General features: G+C 39.9%; 1 protein-coding gene across 1 annotated transcript; it reads left to right on the top strand.

Annotated features, from left to right (window-relative positions):
• The first annotated feature begins 669 nt into the window (after positions 1-669).
• LOC139608128 (zinc finger MYM-type protein 1-like) lies at positions 670-23,568 on the top strand. Its single transcript, XM_071461614.1, is given in 6 exon segments — positions 670-754; positions 837-939; positions 21,239-21,248; positions 21,251-21,599; positions 21,643-21,969; positions 22,404-23,568. Coding segments are annotated over 6 exon segments (1,233 nt in total). The 3' UTR covers positions 22,763-23,568.
• Positions 23,569-24,966: the final 1,398 nt, after the last annotated feature.

Raw genomic sequence — 24,966 nt, 5'->3', positions numbered from 1 at the left:
AAGTTTCTACTGTATTGAAAGCTGCGGCTCTTACAGCCGCTACAGCTACACCATTTCTAACCTTTCAGCAATGACACACAAGTCAACAACAGAGGCCATCTGTTCAGAAACAGACTGAAACTTTAAAAGATGCCGACTTCTGCCTCCATGCTCCAAAATAGGAGGACTGCTAGACAGGTCACTCGCAGCAATCAAGACCACTTGATGGAGGTCAAGTGCTTCACTGGGATATTAGGTTAATGGTCCGTTGTGTGGGAGAGGGCCAACTGTTAGCAAAAGCAAAGCCTAGCAAAGCCTAAATCCCTGATAGAAATGCAAATCAACAGGGTAAAAGAGGTAAGAACCGAGCTTGAGAGGCTGCACAAGTGCAGTGATATGCAGAAACCTTGAGCACCACAAAGATTGCCACTCAGGTGAGGAATGATATTAAGAGGAAGCAGAAAAAACCCCTTCAGAAAGATTATGAGGAGCTGCAGGTGGCACTCATCATCAGCCAGGAGAAGTTTACAGCTAAGCTCCAGGTGGAAAGAAAGAAAAACAAGGCTCTCCAAGAAGAACTGGAGAGACTCCGAGTTTCATAATCAGAAGTCAGCCAAAGGTATGAAGCTGATGTCCTCATTCCCCCCCCCCCCCCCCCCCCCCCAGCTCTCACTCAACCTCGAGATCTCCATGGAGCTCAGGGCTGAGAATGAGAATGATCAGCCTCCAGAACTGAACATCACCAGCCGTCAGAGGTGTGAGGAGAAGCAGGAGGGTAAGCCTGAGCAAAAACCTGCAGATAAACACCAGAATGAAAACATACATCCCTAATGCTCTCCCTGGTCTGATACCCCTAGAGACTGACGTGTCTGAGGAGATCTCCTCTGAGGCAACAAAGAAGACCTCAATCTGGAAGACAACCTGCCACTTTCTGGGCTTGAGGAAACCACGGAAGTGGAAGTAGTCGCTGGATCCCACATCCCTCCCTCACCCATTGTAAGGCAATAGATCTGGACCTTTTTCACAGTTGACATGAAAACCCAACCAGTTGAAGCAGGTGGCCGCCAACCCAGACCACAGTTCTGCTTGGCTTCTTCCTATTAGAAGCCACTGTTGCCAAGTGCTTGCTCACAGGGGAATGTTGGGTATTAAATAGAGTGCTATATGTGAAAAGTGCTCTGAGATAACTCAGTCATAACTTGGCGCGATATGAATAACACCTTGTGTTCACCTGTGCTTTTCCTGCTCTGACAGCCAAAATGTCTGCTGGAAGATCTGTTTAATGACATGACAGATTAAAGAAATAGAGAAGGGAGAAAATACATTAGAATCATGTCAGATGGGCATCAGGGGTGAAATGGATGGATTTAAAATGTCAACAAGAAAAAAAACATTAAAAAGAAAGAAAAATCCTAAAAACACATTTTCTGCATATAATGCTTTATTTAGTAGTTTTCAATTGTACAGTTAAGTTTTTAATATAGGACTTTGTCTCTTTCAGTGAGTCAGGCTCACACTTTATCCATAATATCATTTAATCAATTTAAATGTGTATGATTTCCTGTGATGTCACAGCATCTTTATTAACGTGAAAGAATAACCAAAAACAATTCGGGTCTAAAGTGTCTTTCTCACAATCAGTAACATTTCTCATTATCATACACTCGCCTAGATCCAGCTGTCACCTGTTAAAGACCACATGAAATGACACTCACAGTTTATGATACCGGGAGAGGGGGGGAAGCGATGGCACTCAGTCAGTGTGTTGCCATAAATGTGAAACAGACTTTAAATTACATTTTAAATGTCGATTGCATCAGAGGTAATCTGTTCAGAAGGCAATTCTCCACTCTTCTGATGATAGAGTTAGAAATTGTGGGCTAAACCTTTGTGGTCCCGGGGTAAACATTGTAACAGATGGTATTATAGAAAGGCTGATGTGGCGTCCATGTCATATCTGACCCAATTTCAGTTTATTTGTCCCCACAAAAGTTATCTCTTAAAAGACTATCAGCTCTTTGTCCATGATACAATACAGGCAGACAGGAAGGAAAATAAACTATTCAACTGTTACTATACTTAACAATTTGCCTTTCTGTCGTCCAGATAATCCAGCCTTTGGTGAAATGAAGTCACACACTGGGAATATGCACAAACATTAATGGTTTGTAACAGGGCGCACAACAAAAGTAATCTACAACCAGATCACACTCCAGGATGTTCTGTTACTAAGGATTTAGTTTAGAGTGATGAAAAAAAAAAAACTTCCGACACCAATCTTGAGAGACAGCTGCAGTATAACTAGCAGCTATTGTAGCTACCTATGTTGGCCAATTGATCGGCCATCTTTTTCTTGCTCCAAATTTCATTATTATATCAGCTTTTAAAAAATTTCTAGCATCGGCATTCTGAGACAAAAGCCTGCTGCTGCCACAAGAGGGCAGATGAATGCAAACAGATCCTTTGTGGGACAGAACTCCTCTCTCAGATGTGAGGAGAGACATCATTATCATTCTTATTGATGTCTATTTTTAGCCTTAACTGGTCAAGCACAAGCAGTGCTTGTCCTCACAGCATGCCACTGCTTAAGGCGTTGACAGTGAAGAAACATCAGTACAAGATAGCATGACACAGTAACAGGGGCAACTACACCAGCAAAGGGTTTCAGAAAAGAAAAATCTAGAGCAAACAGGGAAAACAATAGAAAATCAGAAAAAGAGGAGACAGATGGAAGCAAAGTATCAGCTGACAGAAAGCAGTATGAGCTGCATCTGCAAGACATTAGAGAAAGAAAGTGGAGAAACAGCAGTGATATTTTCCACTTGTCAATGAGTTACCGTCCATTTGAACACATTTGAGTGGACAGAGTCTGAGTATGAAAGTCATGTCATGTAAAACGAAAACTTTTGGACATTTGGAGAACTGTAGAACTGTTCTTTATACTGAGAGGAGTGCATCAGTAGAGCCACACTTGAGGAAATCACTAGGAAAAGTCTCCTAACGTCATCAACATGGAAAATAATTAGACAGGAGGAACTGGGTCAAGACCAGAGAAGAATCTTTTCAGCTCATCCCAACCAGAACCATCTCAGCTTAAATCAAAGACAGAGATGTAAGGGAAAAGGCAAAGTAACTGGGATGTATACTTATGAGGTAGTATTAAAGTGCACACAATTTGGATTAAGTAGTCAAAAAAATATATAAGATGTTGTCTTTTGTTTTATTTTTACTTAGGATCACAGACAAAAAGTTTGTTCTAGAAGTTCCTGTTGGAAGTTATCTGGCCCACGTGACCTCACTGATCCTTGTATTCATTCCTATGAACTTAGAGAGAACATCCTTCTGATCCTGTCATCTGATTTCATAAATATCTTCAAATTTTAATTTGTCTCTGACAGTATACCCAGTAGGAGCCTGTGCTGTCAGCATGCTTCGAGTCAGTCACTGCTGCTGCTGTCAAACTAATTTGTCTCAGGACATGGCAGCAACCTAGCTAGCTAAAGTTAACAACAAAATTAAAAACAAAATTAAAACAAAATGTTGCTTTCTACCATAAAGATTAGAATGAATTGATATAATATAAGTACAGTGAGTAAAAGCTGGACATATATATTTGATATAATATGAAGCACCTTTGGGACAAATGTCATGAAGCTACAAAAAGCTGTGTAAATTTTAAAATGCAGTTTTTGTATGAAAATTATTTGCATCCACGTTAGTGTTTCAGGTGTTTTTTGTGGAGACCTCCGGTCACAGTCAAACACCTCAAAACAGCTCAATTCTTCTTTGTCCGGTTGCCAAACAGCAAAACTAAGCCACAGCACAGCTAGCGTCTGATTAAGACAGGGAAAGACGAAGCCAAGTGACCAAAGTCTACGTCCACATTTAAAATGCATGGTCGCACAGAGAAGATGATGAAGTTATCTTCCTAACTTAATTGCCACACAGCCCCCCTGCCTGTGATGAGGCTACACACAGATGGTAACACTGCTGGGTGTCACCGTTACACCTCCGCTCAGTCTCCTCTTCCTCTCTCTGATCAACTATACTATGTATTAATGCAGCTGTATTGATGATATATTCACTGGTGGAACATAACAAAATGCATTCAAGCAAGTGCTGCAGTTAAGTACAGTACAGTTTAGAAGTGCTGGTACTTAAGTGTTTCCATTTTACACTGCTTTACATTTCTACTCTACATTTGAGTGGAACCATTTTTACTTGTGACCCCCTTGCATTACAATGAAGCCCTACGACTATAGTACTTGTCTCTCCTTGATGTCTGAGTAGTTTCCCTTACATCCACCCCGAACCATGCATGTGGTTTACTTGCAAATTATCTAGATTTGAGGGTAGATTTAATGTTCTGTTCTGTTTTGCATTGGATGTTTCACATTTCACACGTTTCATTGTGTAATGTTGTATTTATGGTGCTTTTTACTAATCCATGCAAACGGTTTAAAAATCTGTGAGCACGTATTACACATGGCTTTTCTTTTTTTCTCAGCTGACCCTAGGGGGGGCCCAAAGTATTTTCTCAACCAATGAGTGAATATTTTTACATACATCACTTGGAGTCCATCCTCAGCTGCATCTCATGTTGTTTTGGACTGGGTGAGATTTCTTGTTGTGAGAGTGTGTGTTAACATAATAGCAGAGTTTTAATAAAATGGTTGAGCAGGAGTTTTACTTTATGCAGGAGTATTAATGAATTTGAGAGATGCAGAAATAGAAGGAGAGAATCAGCCCTCTACCACAGCCTGTAGAGCCTTCAAGATAATTACCAGCTCAGTTTCAAATTGGACCCTTTGAACTGGCAATTGCAGCTGAGTTTCCTCACTGCCTTCTCTTTTCCTTTCACACAGACACTTCATTCCTTCAGTTTTAGACTCAGATTATTGGCTGGCACTCTGAAATTGGCTGATCCTGCATGTGATACTGGCAAAGGTAAAATTTATCTGCACAGAACAGACACATAACACAGCTCCTGACACAAACATCAATCATCACAAACAAATATAACATAAATAGCTTTTTAGAGAGAGGCTGTGTTGAGAATGAGAATATGTGTTGCCTAGGCACCTTTCTTCTCTATCTGCCACGAGAGCCTATGGCAGCCCTTATGACCCTATGTAAAAGGTTTTGAAATTGGCTTACTGATTGGGGAAACTACAGACATGCGTTTCACCAAGTTTCATGTTTGTGTGTCAAGCACTCTTGCACCAAAAGGTGAGTGGAGGTGCATTCACGCATGTAACTTTTGAACCATGTGCCAGATTTTCAAAGATAAGAACCAGTGGATTCACCAGATCAAGCCGAGTTCATAAATTGTGACATCAGTTTCGGCCATATTGGATTTTATGTAAAAGTACTTTTTCCCTACTCCTTGGACAAACTTAGTTCAATCTTCACTAAATTTGGCACAGATGATCTGAAAAAGCCTCACAAAAGTTATTACATGGATTTTTGATTTTCCAAATCATCATTCACAGCCAATCAGAAAAGGCAGCCAAGCCATCAAACAGGAAGTGAGGTCATATCAGTATGATAACTAAACAAATTAATTTTCATTATTAAGAGTTGAACTGGGGACCCAGGGGAATGAAACACCACAAGACAGTTGCTAAAATCAATTTTGATTTAGATACTAGTCATGTTTTCGTAGATGGGATTACAACAGAAATGATAAAGCTGCAGCTTTTCTCTCTTGTTGCCCCAGGTGCTACTTTATACCACAGATACTAATAAACATTTAAAGAAGGACCTTTAAAGTAAAAATAAATTAAAAAAAACAATGAAACATCCGTATCTGTAAAAATCATAGGATTTAATGTTATTTAATGAAAAGATACCTTTGATACAGTCTTTAGGTTTTTGCTGACCGCAAGTTTAATGGAAAAACAGACGTGTAAGAATATACCATGCAGAGACATTAACAAACTGAAATAAAGACAAAAAAAAGATAATTTTGTCATCATCATAAAAAAAAAAAAAGATGAAAGAGAGGCCAAAGAAATTGCTAACACAGATTTGCTCTTCAGATGTGTTTCTCTGGAGAAGGGAAACAGTCGGGGGTCTAAGGAAAGTACACTGAGCAAAGAAACCATGCAGGAAGACAGCACTGTTTTCTGCCTTTCAAAGTCATATCAGGCAGTTCCAGCTTCCATGTGGGAGGGAAGCACTTTGTGCTTTTAGTCTTTTAGTATTTTTTCTCCTTTTAATGTCAGGTTTTAATGATATTCTGGCTGGTATGGGTGCCCACTTCAAGTCTGAAATGATTTATCAGTTAACTCCATACAAAGTGAAGATGACAGGAAAAACCTAAATCAAATCCGTCCTTGCTGTTACCCCCCCTCTGCCTTTAAAGCAGCCCAAGTTCTCCTTGTATACCTGCATACAGTTTTTCAGATGCTTGGCAGGTACGTTGTTTTAAAATCTTGGAGAACCTGCCACTCTTCATGTCAATGTAGAGGCTCTGTGGGGGCCAGGCCCACTGTTGCAAGCCCCATGTTCTTCTTGACTCTAGCTCTTCATGACTCTGGGTGTACGTCTGGGCTGGTTGTCCTGCTGCAGAATGACTCTAGGACTGATCACACTCCACACGCCTTCATGATAGCACTGATGATGGATAAGAATCTATAGATTTCAAGTGCCTAAAACCTTTGGAAAGAACTGTAAATTTTGAGAGACTGGGTACAATAGAGACTACATTTTCAAATTGATCTGTTAAAGAAAGAGTGTCTTTAGTTTTTCACAGCAACACCACATCTCTTTAAAATTGTTTTTGGTCTTGTCTTTGTCCTGGAAGAGTCTACAGTCATGATAGTACCTCTCTGAGGGTGTACATTAATATTATGAGCTAAATGCTCATGCCAGCATGCTAACATGCTAATGATAACAATGTGAACATGCTATGGTTTATCATGTATACTGTTAACCATGTTCACCATCTTACATGCTAACATTAGCTAATTGGCACCAAACACAAATTACAGCTGAATGATTGATCATGAACCAAATTTAAATTTTACCTGCTGATGCTGCTGTACATGAAAAGCCAGGAGATGACCAAAGTCAGTAGGATTCAGCCTCTAGTTACTGTGACTGTACAACAATTTCATGGCATTGTCAGTAGTTGCTTCAATATTTCAGTCTTGACACTTAGATCCTCTATATCTTTGTTTTTATCATACTGGAATAAGTTATCGTGTGATTGTTGAATGATTAATCTGATGTTGCACTGGGACATTCCAGGTAATTTGCAAAAATCCAATTGATACTCGTATTGCATATACAGAACCAAACAAGGACATGGTGTCAACCCACCTGTGTCATTAATGCTTTGTTTCAAATCACCTATACGATTTAATCTCCAGAGGTGTAATACAAGTGATTAAGCTTGTGTGATTTACTTTGACTCATACAGTTGTGACATTGGCACGCCTCTGAAAAACTCATCTCAAACATGAGGTTACTTTCTATGGTTTAATAATGACCATTTTCACAAAGAAAAAAACCCAAAAACTTATGAAATGTCTATATTACACATTAGGCTCATGTCTTAACTGCATTACACATTCTGCACAGGCTCAGCAGTAATCCCCATGATGTCTATGAGTGCAGCTTCCCTTTAATTTCTGTGCTGACAACTACAGACATTTACATATAAAAATGGTCAAGTCCTTTCAATGTATTGCTCATATTCGTATAATGTTTCAAAAAGCCATTTTAAAATACATTTGTGTATTATCTTTATAGATAATTAAGAACTTTTTTCAAGGTGTTGTCAATTCTTACTTGTCAAAATGACATCTACATTTGTCTAAAAACACAAAGGGTCTTATTTTCTGAACCTCAGACATCAGATTTCGTTAAATCAGTAGAAAGGAATAACCATGGAGTCAGTAAGTTGACAGTAAAGCACCTGAAGATCTGTGGATGAAAGCCTCACCAAACGAGTCTTGTTTGATGTTTGCTCCTGGGGGAAGAAACTGACCTGATTTCCCTTCAGCCATCACTACACCATCACAGACCAGGAGGTCATACTTGACCAGAATTGTAATACCACATTAAAAAGAAACCTACTGAGATATACTTTTCTGTTGTACAGGGAAAAATGGTCAAAAACACTCCCAACAACCCTCTCTGCTCTATGTGGTGAAAGCATTCCCTGACAACTGAAGATTGATGAGGGCTTTTGAAGAACCTGTCATTTAATTTTTCTGCTTTAGGCACAAGGCCACTTCACTAAGAGCATAGATACAGCTGGACCTTTTTCAAAATGATTTTGGTTTCTCGTGGGATTTACTGTAGGAGAGCAGGGTTTTGCCCATCCCTTTCCTCCATCCCTCTTAAGTTAGCAGCAGCACATTAGAGGTAAATGGTTTGTCCGACTGTGGAGGCCGTTTACAACTTGGCTTTCCTCACGGGGTTAAGAGTGATGAGATTTTGATCCCTTGTGTGGAACTATTAACTCCCCTCTACCCCCAGTGCACAGATGGTAGTGTGCACTCCACTCTCCATTTGGCCACAAAATGGAACGCTGGAGGAAAACCAGATGAAGAGGGGAAATTGTTGGCATGAGGGAAGGAGGCGTAGAGAGACTATACCTGCCGTTCTCAATCACCTTTGACATGGCAGATTCATCCACACTGATGAGAACACCCCATGGGAGGACGTTGATCAGCAGGCACAGGAGAAAATATAGGCTGTTGTTAAGAGTGGATCTATCGTGTCACGGTGATCTGAGCTTTCCTGGTAGACACTCCACCTGTACGGGATGTTCTGCCCAAAATGGCGAGGCCATTGCCAGGACTGTAATCAGAACCCAAAGCCTGTCTAATTCATGGGTTTCAAATGTGGTAATTAAGACCTCGTCCTAGCTACAAGGAGCTGCCTGATACCTGATCAACAATGAAAAATAAGATAGCTGCAGCTCTGCCTTTTGGTCTGTGACAAGATTTCAAGTGCTTGCTATTGCCGCTCTGCTCTGTGCCACTTTCTATACCTCCATCACTTCCCTCCTCCTCTCTGCTGCACCTGAGGATGGCTTCTCTTGGCATTGCATCATCAGCAACACCCTTAGCACACACTGGACTCAAACAGCACAGGCAGACATAGTGGTGAGGGAACTGCTGTGATTGAGCTGTGTCAGTACAGGGAATTTCAAGCGACAGCAACCCAAAGCGAATTCACTGAGTTTCAGTTTGCAGTAAGCAGGATCCGGTGTCACGTGACAGTGAGTCTGTGATTTACCAAAGCAAATCAAACGGCCACATTTCAGCTATTTCATCTGACCATCTGTCCCTTTTATGTCACTTTCCCTCAGAGTAACACTGAAATGTACAGTGCTGGTTGCTAAGAGAAAACTAAAGAATGTAATTATAGTAATTGTAAACATAATTGTAGTTCACTGATCTGTATTCACTTAAGCTCCTAATCTATCGTGAAATGAAATAACAAAGGCCTGAACATGAAGCCCTGTCAAAGTTTAAAAGTTGGGAGATGATGGCAGACTTGACAAAGAAAGTGTATTTGAAGGTTAAGCCAATTTCTCGGATCATTGCTTTGATATTCACCTGAGAATTTTCTTTTTATTTAAACCAGTCACTTCAAAGCATTCCACACATTTTCTTTTCTCAGCTGTGCCAGTGTTAATCCCTGAAAACAATATCCTCTTTTTCTCCGAGGTAAGGTAAGGTATCAAAAAGTGAATTTGTGCTAAATGAAGAATTCAGCGATAAATAGGTGTTTCAGCAGCATGTTTGTGGGACTTGAAAGGACAATGGGCAATAAGCTCATTTACTTGAGCATAATGCCGTGATTTGCGATTGTCAGAGGAAAATGCTGGTGGTTTTCTGCAGCATTTCATACATGTATTCAGGATGCTACAGTACATGTATTTGTACACAGCTTTTAAATGGGGATTCTACGTATCTTTTCAGATATTGTAGCCACATGGGTGAGTAAGATAAGGCTGTGTTGAAAATGAGAAGCTCCTCTGACTCAGTCTGACTGCACTGATTGAATAGCCAGGGGGTTAGTTCAGAAGCCTTTCTAATGAAGTCCTCACTCCTTTAACCTTGTAACTAATGATTCATATGTTTTTTTCATATGTCACACACATTTTAATAATGCACTTGGCACTTGACAGTAAATTAGGACTCAGACAGACATCCCAACTTGTATGAATCTCATCTTATTAAACATGGCCACAGCCCTGAGCGAGAAAATACATCTGCATTATTTTACATTCTGCCACAATTTCATTTTTTTGCCTCGGCATTACAGTATGTTGTCTGTCCATCCCAGTCTCTTGAACACGATATCTCTGTAAAACCTTGAGGTAAATTCTTCAGATTAGGCAAAAACATTCCCTTGGACTCAACAAACTGATTAGATTTTGGTGAACAAAGGTCAAAGTTCAAGGTCATGGTGACCTCATGTTCTTGTGAATGCAAAATAGGAATCAGGAAGGTCCAGATGGAATTTAATTACATCTTACACAAATGTTCACCTGGACTCAAGGATGAACTGATTAGAATTTGGTGGTCACTTAGAAACTTAGAAATTCATGTGCTAATTATGACCAAGCATTAACATCTGGGGCTGATGGAGACGGCTGAGTAACTCACTCTGAGCTTCAAAACTGCTCTTCAGAAACCTGTGGGTGACGTCATGGAAGCTACGACCAATCTTTGTTTACAGTCTATGTTTATGAGACTAATGAACTCAAATAATAATGAGATTTTAAAAAATGAAGTGATGACATTTTATATCCGAAAGGTGAAAGGTCAAGGTCAACTTGCAAAAAACACCTTGGCCGTTATTCAACGCTCTAAAGCAGGAAGGGGACAATGTGACCATATTTCCTGCAATGGCATACACCCATGAGGCAGTGATTATAATTTGTGTGAAATCAGTCTTATTGCTTCAGCTTCAATTCACCGACAGATGCTCAACTCATACTAAAAGTATGATGAACTGCAAGGCAAGACAGGAACACCAATCAACCAATCACATCTGGATTAACCTCCCACTCTGAGAGTTAGCAATTACAAGTTAATAAATACAAAAAGTATATATGGGCTTCAGTGGCTGCAAAACACAATTTTCTTTATTCAGTGCATGTCTGTGTTCAACTGTGCCCCTGCTTTGCCTAAAATAGCTGAGACAATTTAGAGAACAGGGCTGGAAGAAAAGTGTAAACCATATTTTGCTTTTAGATTGGCTTGGAATCATCACTTGCTTGTCACTGGAAGTTAAGTATAAAGGGCATTACCCTCCCAAGTTTTCTAATGGTGTTCAAGAAGAAAATTGTTATGGTAAAAAAAGGAAAAAATAAAACACATTAAAAAAGTAACACTCAATGACACTGTTACGCTATGACTACAACAATTGAATCACTGCCCCATGTAATTGACCTTGCCTGCTCAATAAAGTTTGGGAACAGCTTCTATGCTGAATGTGTGCAGAAAGAAATGCCTGTCTGGTGGAGAGCATTTGAGGGGATCCTTACATAATTGCATAAGGTTCTGTAACCAGTGAAAAGCTATACAAAATCCCAAACTAGTGGTTATTAATTTGGATACAGAACAAGAGGCAGATGGAGCGGGTAATTGTAAAGAGTCACTGAGCAGACAGCAATGTTTAATGGAATTAAAATTTGATTTTACCCTGTAGGCAATAAATCTTGTCTGGTTTCCACAATATTCTCTTCAGCTGTAATTGCAGTGATGCTGCATGTTCACGTGTTTACAACTGTGTGTTTGTCCTTTGCAAAGATTTATCTGTCAGACATAAGTTTTAACCTTCGTTCAAGACCGCAATTTAAACATAACCTTCGCTGGATCCTGCGTGCACCTGCACATAACATGTTAATCATGCTTTATATCCTATGAGCAGATACTGAATTTGCCTGCTCAGATACTCCAGAAAAAAGTCAACTTTTACAAGAACAGCAAGAACATTTTTCAACTTGAACAACATTAATAAACAATACTTTTTGCTCTACTGATAAAAAAACACAATTCAAGTAGCGTCACACTTCTTACAAAATGTTTTTTTCCATTTACAAACTATTGGGTGTTTTTAAAACTCAATTTTATTTAATGATTTTAAAACTAGACTGAAACTGTCTTTATTGCTGTGATATATCACCTTAGTAGAGCTCAGTGTTTCACATTTAACAAATTAAAGAAAACAATCTGCACTCTTAACCTGACCACTGTCTAATAATTAATGCCTTGAACCTATCCCACTCCGTTTTCTAATATCTAGCATTGTAGAGCCAAACCCCTCGGTGTAAAAATCATTTATATATTGACTTCTATAGCTTAAACAGTAAAATGATCTAATATCATAGTTATTTATTCTCCTATGATGATGAACGAGACAGTCCTCCTGTAAAAAAAGAGCTCATAGGTCGTCTGTGCAGCAGGTTATTATGACCCATAGTTACATTTTGTTGTTGGGCGACATCTAGTGGTTGTAGTGATGATGACAGGAGCAAAGGGAAAAGTGCGGTGACGTAGTTTATAGAGCGACAAAGTCCACGTCAGGAGGAGGTTTGGGTTGAAACACAGAAATATGACACAGAAGACCAGTGTTCCATTCCAGTCGCAGTTTGTGTTGTTTTTATTATCAATGACCATTTGACAAAGTTGATCACGTTGTTATAATTGTAACTATGACAACAGAGATGTCTAATGTTGAGGAAGTACTTATGTTAAGCCATATCACCATCTTTTCCTAAACATAACCAAGTCATGACTGCTACAGTAACCGTGCCACCATAAGGGCGGGATTTCAGGAGGCACAATGGGTTGTATCAGACAAGGGTTGAAAAAATTGACCTGTGTGGTTGTTCAGGTTGGAGGACTAGTTGTATTGAACTTATACAACAACAATGTGAATATGATGTATAAAGGTTATGAGAACGCCTGAGGCACATGCTTGTACTTTGGCTAGAAAACACACTGTAATTACTTATAGTATTTTTTTTTCCCCTCATAACCCAGAATTAGAAAAGTAGATATCCACCAAGGAGCTGAGACTGCAGGCCAAAAAAAAAAAAAAGACTGTAAATACACTGTCTAGTTTAATGTGAGACATCTGGGCAGTCACTGCCATACTGTGTACTTCGCTTGATATTTCCCAGTAGACACCCTGTCTTCACTGTCTCCAGGAGGACAGCGTCTCTTTGTGGAAACATGAAATGGGCATCAAGCAGCTCAGAACAGCAGAGATTCTTGAATTAATATTCAAGACCCAGTCACCTTAAACCTCTGTATGCTAAACGTTTTCCCGCATAGCTGCGAGGAGCCGTCAGTAGTCAGCACCTGGGGGAGGATCACACTGCAGAATTTATATGAAGTAAGACTCAAGAGTTATGACAATATTGTAAGATACTCGGCTGTTTTTGTTTGTTTTCTTACAATCAGCTTTTCTCCACCAACCCACTGAACCAGGGCAATATTTTCAAACCACTTAGTATAATAACACACATGTGCTACTCTTGCAGACTATAGACCCAATTAATCAAATATGATCATTTCTCCAAAGCCTAAAATTAGCAAATTAAGACTCCAGCTTGTGAGAGCAATCACCTGACATCCTATAACTGCTCTAAATGACTGAGCACTGCATGCATACTGAATTATGTAACTTGAAATAAATTTACATTTTATTTGAGGGTGGAACTCAGTAAAAAAAAAAAAAAAAAAAGCAATAGATTTTTAGTGGTAGTCTCTTAGGGTATTTAAGCTGACAGGCACAGGCTCAGCATGATGCACTGGTAACACATCCTGCATGAGTAGTTTTGGGACAGAAGTCAAGACTGAGAAAGCAGCAGCAAGGTGGAAGTGCACCATGAATGAACTCCACACCTCCCTTCACAGCACCTGGATATAAAAGCATAAAAATAAAAGAACTGAAAGACGTGTCAACCAACAGGTGCATCAAATGAAAGGTTATTTAAACTGAGTTATCAAAGTGCTCCACCTCGCTATCAGTGAGCAAAACCTGGGTGCAGGTCCAAATTAACACAACAGCACATTGACAAAACATGCTAATAGGATCTGTTTGCTTTGAAGAGGCAAAATAATGACCGTTCTGGCCCATCAGATAAATAAAAGCCTACAAACCCAATTAGAGCCAGCTTTTATGATGGATGAAAGGCATTCACTGTAATGGTTTGATAATAATACGTGCAACTGCCCCTTCGCACAACAATGATCTAATTGGGGGAGACTGTTGGGATGTGACCCATTTGCATAAAACATCTGCAGCTGCTCACCGTCAGTGTGATTCACTTGTGTTCGAGGCGCCTAGATAGTGACAGATGAGATAAAATAACGGTAGGTAGCAGAGCAGCCTAGTGACTGAGTGTTTGGCATTGTGGGTAGGCAGTCATGCGCGTGCTGTGGGCGGTACAAAGTGCCAGCATGGCAGGGGTACAATCAAGAGCATACAGAGAGCTTTGTGAGAAAATAACTGAACTTTCTTGTGGTATCTATCAGCTGCCTCTCAAAGCTAATGTCTAATTAGTTGACATATGGAATAACTGGCAATTATCATTCACTGTCTTATTGTGATGCATGGGCTTACAGAACAATATGGAAAGACAACAACAGTGCAGAGCTTCTTCTGAAACCTTATGAAAAGAGGGGGAAAAAACGTCACTGTTGTAAATAGGAAAGTGATTTCCTGATGATTTTCTTCAACGTGTTGTGCAGTCACGTTGCCTTCCCTTGCTGAGCTGTGAACAGGCGGGAGTATTTCAGGACACTGAGCAGACTGCACGGCTGTGTGCATCAGTGGGGCTGAGAGTCCCTCTGTTATTACTCAAGTGGGGTTTTTTCTCTCTTTGGGTTCATGTCAGTTTTAATATCTCAGTCCAGACATTTACTGTCAGACACACATCCAGTTTGTCCAGACATCCTCTTTGGTACAACACATCCACCATTTTGAACACGCAGGAACATGCTCGCCACAAGCTCCTACAGTAAATTCACATCTGCGAGACTGAAATGATGGAAGGATCATATGATGACAGGTGGTTCAAATTTAAGACATTTTGATCATGGTGCAAAATGATAATCCTCAGGGATGGAAGATGTTTGTTTGTTTTCTATTTTTGTGCAATGGTATATTTTCATTATTTTTAAAAATCTGCAATTTCAGTCAAGACATATAAAGGAAACGATAAATCATGTAAGGAAGGAACAAAGGAGTCAAATCAGCATCTGCAGCAGAGAAGAAGCTGATGGTGAGTCTAGTGCTGCGGGAGTTACAGCTCCATGTCCACAGAGGTCACACTCTCAGCAATAAGATTAAGGCTGGTTTCCATGTGTGGCAATCAGCATTACCTTGATTTGGGTACAAGAAAAAAAAGTTGCATCTACCTTAATTAATGATTTACTGAACATAAGTGTGTGCACTACAATGTGTGTGTCAACTACACTGTGGATAAGTAAGAGGATCACCAGCATCAGTAGGATTCATTATCTGGGTTCCATGAACGTCTGTACAAAATGTATCAATCCATCAGACTCTTGTTGACACATTTCAGTCAGGACCAAAGTGGTGGAGCAACCTAAAGACCAGCACTCCCTCCTTCTTCCTACAATTACTGTCTCGAAAAAGTGAATTGTCGTTCATTTTGCTCAGGAGTAATGTATAATATTGATATTTTCAATGACAGAACAACGTTATTTTACATATGATCATCAATAAAAGAAAATAAATTTGTCTTATGTAATGTTTGTAATTATGTATAATTAAACATATGCACTGTTACATTTTCTTCATGAATAATAAGCTGTTAAGTGCTTGAGCAGGCCAGGCAACGTCCACATCCCTGCAAACACGCACACACACGATGAAATGTAAAAGTTGGCTGTGGTACAGCTCTTACACTCCCCTGAGCATATGCCGCTGCCATGTTCACTGATCCTGGTCTTGAAACATCTGCTGGTTTTAACTGCATAGGCAGAACACAAGGACATCTGACTTTGTATCTCACAGTGGTTGACGTGCAGGTAATGAGACTTTTACTTTGAAACACTCTCCTGCACAAGGGTACGTGAGTCACTTTTGTTGCTCTAAACTACTCTGAAATGTTTGGTAGCTCTCTGGTGGTTCTTCAGGTTTCACCACAATGTCCTTCATATTAAATAGTAAGCAGAAGAGAGAAGGTGGGCCGAGCTTGAGCAACTATTCCTGGCTGATCACAGGGAATGTGAATGCTATAATTAGCTTTTTTTTTTTTTTTACTCTTCTGCTGTTAGTTGAACTGAAAAACAATGTCAGGTGCGAACAAGTTTATAAATTGCTATGAATTATATAACAAAGCCGCAGCTCTCTTGTAATATCTGTCACATTACATCATCATCCTACAGCTGTGGTACTATTCATAGTCAGCAGAGTGGTGAATGACATAAAAGGACACAGGAGGACAAGCATATCTCCAAGGGTTCTGCCATTCGGCATGCGGGTGACAGTGTTATCTACTCTGTGTGCACACACTCTATTTATGCTCATATTTCTGTGAGGAACTGAGTGCTGATTTATAGACACTTTATAGACCATGTTTATTATTAAGCAATTAATTAAAAGAAAAGAAAAATCATCATCCTTGTGAGTGGGTGGTTTAGACTTGAATTTTTCCTCAAGCTCAATCTGCAGTTCTGTATGTGGAAAAAAAAGAACACAAATTAAACACCTCAAAAATGTATGAAATGTATATGTCTGACACTTTAGTCCAGACTCAAATTTCATAACGCAACTATTGGATGAAATCTTTTACAGACACACATGGTCCCCAGAGTATGAATCCTAATGGTGATATCTTGCCCTTTCCTTCCAGATATCCAATCTCTGATCATAGTCCAGGACAGATGTGGACAGCAGCTGCAGACTTGCTTGCATGTGCTTCTATACAGTCTACAGTCGGGATACATTTATCATGTGCACGGTGGAAAATCTCCAGACAGCAAATAGAGCACTGTCATTTGTTGCATGTGACTGAAAAACATGACAAAGTCAATAAGAAGTAAATAATGTGCAACTACTTGAACAAGAATAGAAAAAAGAATCTGGGACACACTACATACTGTACATATGGTTCATGATGAGCATCCAAATTACTTTTCTGCCAGTGTTTCCTCTAGTGCCACCATGAGGTTGACATTTGTGTCTTTCATTGAAATATCTTGACTGTCACAGTGGATTAAGTGACATTCAGTACAGTGATTCATGGTCCCAGAGGATGAATAAAAAAATAAAAAGAACACACAAAAAAAAAAACTTTGATCCTGCACAACTCTCAGGTCTAAATTTTACTTTGTAAAATCCTTTGGCTTATGATCAAATACCTGCAAAACTGATGACATTCCCATCAGCCTCAGCTATAATTTCTTCTTATTAGCAGCTATACAGCCTGTTTACACATATAGTCTACAGAGACAGCTTGCATTTTTGACAGACATGCTTTTCTACCTCTGCCATATCTGTATTGCTCTCCTATCCAGGAATCTGGAATTCAAGATGCAGCATTGCTATTTGAAAATAATCTGCTCTGGTCCACTCTGCTATCTCCTCTGCCATGCTAATGAGAAAGGGGGGTAAAGAGACTAAGCTGAGGTTGGATACATGAATAAATGAAAACCTTAGTGGTTCCAGAGATGAAAAGATGAAAATGTTTTGGTTTTTTTTGTTTTTTGTTTTTGTTCTCTGACCTTTGCCTTCTTGAGACGAAATCCTGCTGAGTGACACCTTACTTGATATTCAATTTACAATACAGAGAGTAACAGCTCATGTTCAGGCCTCTCAATAGGTTGTGTTTGCTTTCAGTAGGTGTGTAGTTTATATACATATATAGTTGAATCTATGCATTTTCTTTCAGGGGTCAAAGAGTAGGTTTACCTACATGCCATGACCCTGTGCATTATGGGGAATAGCTCCTGATCACCAGTGTTTGTCTCTTCTCTCCAGCATATGTCAGGCACAGAAACAGGCTTTAAACAGCAGAATGGTGAGAATCTGTTTCCATATGACCAGAGACTCAGTGAGAAAAGAAGATCAAACTTGAGTGGAAAGGCAAATGTTTACAGACACACACACACACACACACACACACACACACACACACACAGACACACGCATACACAGAGCAGGGAAGCCAATCATTTAAATCTAATAAAGAAGTTGAACGATCTAATTACATATGCTGATATGAATCATGTGTTTTGCAGATTTAATAAGCTTGATAATGACTTTGGAGCAACAAATCACATTTTCTATCTCTGAGCTAATAAATCATACAAAGCACATGGTATGGGAGGTTGCCACTCTGGGCCACTTAAAAAGAAATAAAAATGTAAGCTCATCACATTTTTTGTGTAATACCATCATGTTTTCTCTGTAAATATGACTTTGTTAGGAGGTGGCTCTGGTCCTAGAGAGAGATTAGTGACACAAGCTAAAATGCTGTAGCACTGACATAAATATAGCTACAATAAAACATCTAAATATCAGAATTTCTTTAAGATTAGAAACATTAGAAGAATTTTACAGTTAAGTGTTGAATTTAATAGATTAGTATGAAATTATTCAGGCCATTCTTTTATCTGGTCTTCTCTAAAAGATCTGCAAAAGTGTGACGAAGCGTAGCGTAAACGCAATCAGGAATCTTTATTCCACTACCATTCACTATTCTCTCAATTTCTCCCTCTCTCGCCCCTCTCTTTGTAATCAGCAACTTCAGGTGTTTGGCAACCAATCAGATCTTGCCATGATTTGAACCAGCCAGTCAACTTGTCCCTTTTAAATCTGTTCTCTCCTCTCCTGCAGTCAGCTGTCATTTCAGTGTGTTTATTTGCGACCCTCCTGCACACGGTCCTCCTCCAGTCTTATATATAGTCTGATATATATTTGTATATATATATATATTTCCAGTGCAGGACTAGCTCATCATCACTCTTCTAGACCCTGTAGGGTTTCCTATACTTTGCACAGCTTCACCCCCATTTCACATATGATGACTTCACAATGGGTTCTAATTGCCAAAGACTCTCACATTGCTCACTTTTCCTCTCTTGTTTTTCATATGGCAATAAAAGTTTATTCATTAACGCTAATTAAGTCTCTCCTGAGTGAACCATACATAGTCTTTAAGTCTGTGTTTGCAGTGGATATACAGCACTCTTTCAGTGTGCTCCATAAATCAATGTACCTGTTGCTGTAAAGCAGTTCAGAAGCTTTCACAATGCAGTTCTGGTCTGTCCAGTAACCAAAGTTAGAACTGCAAAAGACACAAGCATATAGACTACTACAGTGAATCAGCCAGGATGATGTACGGGTCAGTATTATACTTAAACACAGAGTCTCCAATACATAGTTTGTCCAGCAGACAGCACTGACAAGTGCAGGCATTTGTTTTAAGTTCTCCAAGCTTGGAACAACCTTCCTGCCAAGTCTCTTGAAACATTGCACAAATGTACCAAGAAGGATCCATGCTTCCATGCTGTTTTAAAGGTCGTCACACCACATATTGATTAAATAGTCAGAACTCCCAGATATTGATGTTATTATTGGCCAAAAGTATCCAGTATCAGTCAGGCTATAGCAGAACCTGCTACAAAAATTATTTAATTTTTAATGTTTCAAAATAGTTTGTATTGATGGAGAAACTTTTTCAAAGTCTATTCCCAGAAGATTATGAAACACACTCTTCAACTGCTGCACAGACACTGTTTCTAAGAAAGCTTTCAAAGAGTCTGAGAAGGCACCAATTAGAGAGACAAAAGAAGATGCAAGTGCTATTTGTTTAGGCAGGATGTCTCTGCAAATCAAAGTACACTTTCTGTGTACAACAGCAGAAATTCTGACAAATGACAAATCAGCATGGCTAATAGATTTTTCACTCAGCAGTTCAAGGCAACCTCCCGCTGAGCCTAACGTACCGTGGTCAACAGTTTCCGCAGTCTGTCCACTGCACTGCTTCCTGAGATTGGCAAACTGCCTTACGCTGCATTACACAGGAGTTTTTTCAGAGGGAAAGAGTCTCCTATTTCCTGTTCTCTGTAACTCAGGGTTTGAGGCAAACATAAGTACACAGTAATACCTCAAAACAGACAAACAGGTCTGAACCAAACGATTCACTGGCTTCTAGGTTGCAGGCAGCCAGGAGACTGGAGAATTAACAAGTAGATGTGTTGTATCCTCCTGCTGAGAGGTAATAATATGATTGTAATAATCATCAGTACCAGTGACGTGCGGTCAGGGGAGGCAGGAGAGGCCGTGCCTCACCTGTCATCATGGAAAGAAAAAAAATGTAAAATGAAAAAAATAATTAAATGGTTATATTTATCCAGTGATTTGCACTATAAAGTTATTTTTTATCTAACTTCACCAGTTTTAGATTTATTTATTTTTTTGTAATTCAAAATCGCTGAATTTTCACATTTACTGTTCAAATACTGAGAAGAGAAGTGCGGTGAGGCAGCAGCCGGATGAGCCTCACCATGGATTGCGCAATGACTCGACTAACTGTGCTGGCATGCTATGCAGTGAGACCGTCTTGCTGTCTCTCTGTATGTCGCCATTAAAATGTTCAAACACTTTTGCTATATGAACTAAATTTCCATAGTTTAGCTGATGTATTTCATGTACAGTGTTTTTTTTTGTCAACAACTGCATGTGTGTTTCTTGTGCTGAGCAATCATAAAACGGCTGCAAAGAGGCGCTAAGTGAGGCCCGCAGTTCTCCTGCCTCATGGTGGGGGCCCTCATGATCCCAGTGATTCTTCTTGCGACTCCAATCTACAGTTAGCAAGTCAAGTGCAGCCATCCGTCTATTTTTTCCTCTTGTCTGGCCTTACTTTCAAAATGGAGGATTACATATCTAAACTCAAACAGTTTTCTAAACTGGACTTTCAATCGAAAAAGGAGGTAATAATTAAAGGAAGACCAACGCCGGAGCTAAAGGGTTTGCTTCAGACTGCGGGACAGAAGACCCGGTCTTTTCAAACGGAGTGGTACACACGAAAAGGCTGGCTGTGTGGGTGTCCAGCAAGAAACCGCCTTTTCTGCTTTCCCTGCCTTCTTTTCTCAACTTGTGACAATGTCTGGACTCAGATGGGATATTGTGACCTGAAGAATTTGCAAAGAAGCCTCATCAAACATGAGCGATCAACCACTCACATTCGAAGGCAGAAACGTCCAGGATGTCCAGGATAGACTTGGCTTTGGACCAACAGCGACGACTCAGCATCAGCATCCACAATGCTGAGGTAAAAGAGAACCGAGAGGTTTTAAGAGATCTCATCAATGTCACCTGCTTCCTCGCCAAACAGCAGCTGGCATTTAGTGGACATGATGAAAGTACAGGCTCTGCCAATTGTGGCAACTATGTTGAACTCTTACATGCTTTTGCTGAGAAAGATGACAGGCTAGCTGGACATTTAGAGACATCCACTGTGTTTTCTGGCTTGTCGAATAGAATACAGAATGATTTCATCGAAGCAGTCGCTAATGTCATTAGACATGACATTAAAAAGGAGATCAGTGCAACCCCATTTGTTGCTGTAGAAGTAGACGAGACCACAGATCACAAACCAAGCTCAGATTTCTGTCATATTGCGGTGTGTGGCTAACACTGAAGCAGACTGTGAGGTGAAGGAGGCGTTTTTGGGTTTTGATGACATGAGTGAGGACAGACACGCTCCCGCCATTGGTGAGTATGTCCTGGGAGTGTTGGAGAAGTATGACAGTGTTGACAAGCTTGTAGCTCAGACCTATGATGGGGCGGCTACAATGGCATCAGAGCTTAATGGCGTGCAAGCTAAAATAAAAGAAAAAGTGCCCGAAGCCACGTTTACCCACTGTTACGCACACAGGCTGAACTTGGTGCTATTGCATTCAGCAAAGTGCTTGCCCAAGTGTCGCGCGTTTTTTAAAACAGCTGAGGGCCTAGCGTCATTTTTCAGCAGCTCCTACAAGATGGAGCTCTAACTCTACGCTGCTGCAGACAATAAGCACCAAAATGATCTGCGCGCATTATTTCAGATCATTATAGAAAATCCCGACAGCTGGGATAATGACACGCTGATGATGGCAGCAGGATACGATCGGTGGCTGTCAAAAGCATCAACATGCTTTCTCCTTATGACACACATATGAGGACATTTTCAGTGAAACTAACACACTTTTCAGAGTGCTGCAAAACAAAGTGATGGACATTGAATATTGTCTTGCAGCTCTGGAGCACATGAGACGCGAGTTCGACAGTTTCTATGACCGATTTGAGAGGAAATGCAGCGCACTTAGCCTGACAGAGAGTGCAGGCAGACAGTCGATTGGATATGAACAAAAATGACTGTTATGTAACATTCTGGATAACACAAGCCATCAAATGACAGCTAGGTTTGATCATTTTGGTGAGCTGGCTTTCCTTGGTTTGGTGGATTGCGCAAAATTCAGTGAAATGTCACAACATTTTGATGACGCGCAGAGCCTGTCAAAATATGAACAAATTCTTTGACTTTGTGAGACTAAAGGCGGATCCCGTTGGACTGTATAGCTCACAAATGGTGAGGGATGAATGTAAGTCTCCTGGACAGCTTCTCAGCTTTTTGGCCCAGATGGATCTCATTCAAACTGTTCCTGAGGCGACAAAGTTGCTCCAGCTAGTGCTCACTGTTCCAGCTACTACAGCATCGGTGGAGCGGTCATTCTCAGCGCTGAAAAGACTCAAAACATACAGTAGGAAAAGGACGGATTAAGGGCGGCTTTCTTCCCTGGCAGTGATCTCCATTGAGACAGAGAGACTTTTAAAACTGAAGAAAGACAAGGAAAACTTCTACAAACAAGTTATCGATGCTTTTGTTCAGAAGGAGACTTCATTTATAAGTAAAGGTAAGACCATAATAACGTTTTTTTTTAATTAAATGTACTTTTTTGTGTAAAGAAAGCTGATATGAAGTTTTAAACATAACCTGTTAACTGCTGCCAGTCAAATGGTGAATAAGCTACTCTGTAAGGTTCATATGTTTGTAAATCTGATTGTGATGAAGTCAGTGCCTCACCAGCCATGAACATCGCTGCACGTCACTGATCAGTACCATCATTTTTCATATTCAGATAGCAAAAAGATTCAAGCTTTAACAAATTAATGAAGGCCTGTGATTCTGCTGATCTAAATGTTCAAGCCGGAGTAAATACAGCAATCTCTTCCCACTTTTAACTGAGTGGTTTTGTGACTAAACCTAACTAAACCTTAATGGAGTTATTTGTAATTAATATTGTTACATAGCCAACATTAGCCTTAACAGCTATACCAGTCTAGAGGAAATGTTGTGAGTTCAGCATCAAACTTCATTCCTTTACTCAGGTAGCGCTGTCTCCAGAGGTGGGAAGCAACGCCAGTGTCAACTCATGTCTTTTCTTCTACTGAAGTTTGTATGCTAACCACCTAACCCACTTTCTGATAGCAACTTACTGCAGCCTGTTGCCCTGAATATGTAGCACTGCTCAGAGTGTATTAAAACTCCTTCTTGTAAACTCAATGAATGTCAAGTGACAATCACAACCCCCCTCCCGGTCAAAAAAAGATGCCCAGCAGCGAAGAAAATGCACACATTCATATGCACAGGCCCCTCAGTCAACATCAACTTCATTAAAGCCTCTGTCATCTCGCCGTCAGTTGCTGTGGATTTACAAAGACCACACAAAGGCAAACACAGTCAATTAGCTTTCTAGAGAATTAATATGTGCAATCATCCCAGCTTACTCTGTGTTTACCTAACGTGATATGCCATTTAGCACAATATTTACAAGAAAAAAAAACTGATTATAAAGCCTTGTACTGTGTCTCATACATGGACCGGGATTTTCAGTGTGAGGGATGAGGACAGCAGTCTCTTTGTCTCTCTAATGGTTGGGTAAGCAGTCATCGTGGATGCATATTAAAATGTTTCAAAAGAGGATCGGCCTGGAAATGACAATGCCAAGTGCTCTGATATGTTCCCCTCATATCCACATTAGAAATGCTCTCTTTACAAACAAATGCTTATAGACTATTGATTGAGATTAATCCACGGGTTTATGGGAATGAGCTCTAAAACAATAACCCATTACACTGCATAATTGATCATTTGAAAAAATCCATAGTGGTCCTCTCCCCAGGCAAGAATTAATATCTCTGTGGCCCACAATTCATTAACTGCTTGGCAAACTAGTTGGCATTTTTTCAAGACTGAGAAGTTAAAACTAAAAAATAAATAAATAAAAAATAAAAACCCTGTTGCTGGACTGCACCTGCTGTTTCTCAATGCCATCCTGCAGCTTTTCTAGTCTCATCTAATGGATGATGATGTCAGGGTAAAACACCACTAAATTGTGCACTTTGTCTAGTGTAGTCAGAGTGTGATAAAGTGTAGTGATGAAGTGGAGGATTCAAATTACAAGAACATTTTAATGATAACCATATATTAACCTTATTCTTCTTGATTAAACTCTGCTGGAAACACATTCCAGATACTGTGAACTTTATTCAAGGAGTAGTGCTCTCTATAACTAAAGTATAATGATGGCATGCACAGTTTCAATCAGTGTGAGACTGAGAGAAACCTACAATCATTTCAGGTCAGTGGCTGTGTTCAAATCATTTTGCTGTGGACTTGGATGACCTGTATAGTGTCTGGCATTTCAGGCAAACTTAACTCACCCATATTTTGTGTTTTGAATGCAGTGATCAAAGTTCAAATGTGGGGCACATTCTTTGGGGGGCTGGAAAAATGCTGCTGACCCCGCCAGCAATATTACACTGCCGTAAAAAACTCATTAATTCGAAATCATTTCCAGACTTTGTGTGTTGATGGTGGATCAAGCTCAAAAGTTCATAGACTGCAGTGTAAGTTCTATTGCTCCTGCTATATTAACTCCAAACCAACAGAACAGCAGAGTCAAGGATAGCCAGGCTGCATGT

This window comes from Trachinotus anak, unplaced genomic scaffold, assembly GCF_046630095.1.
Source record: "Trachinotus anak isolate AG129_WGS33_773 ecotype Australia unplaced genomic scaffold, CSIRO_AGI_Tana_v1 ptg000024l, whole genome shotgun sequence".
Taxonomy (NCBI): domain Eukaryota; kingdom Metazoa; phylum Chordata; class Actinopteri; order Carangiformes; family Carangidae; genus Trachinotus; species Trachinotus anak.
The sequence above is the reverse complement of the archived record's forward strand: the minus strand, read 5'-3'. Positions and strand labels throughout refer to the sequence as shown.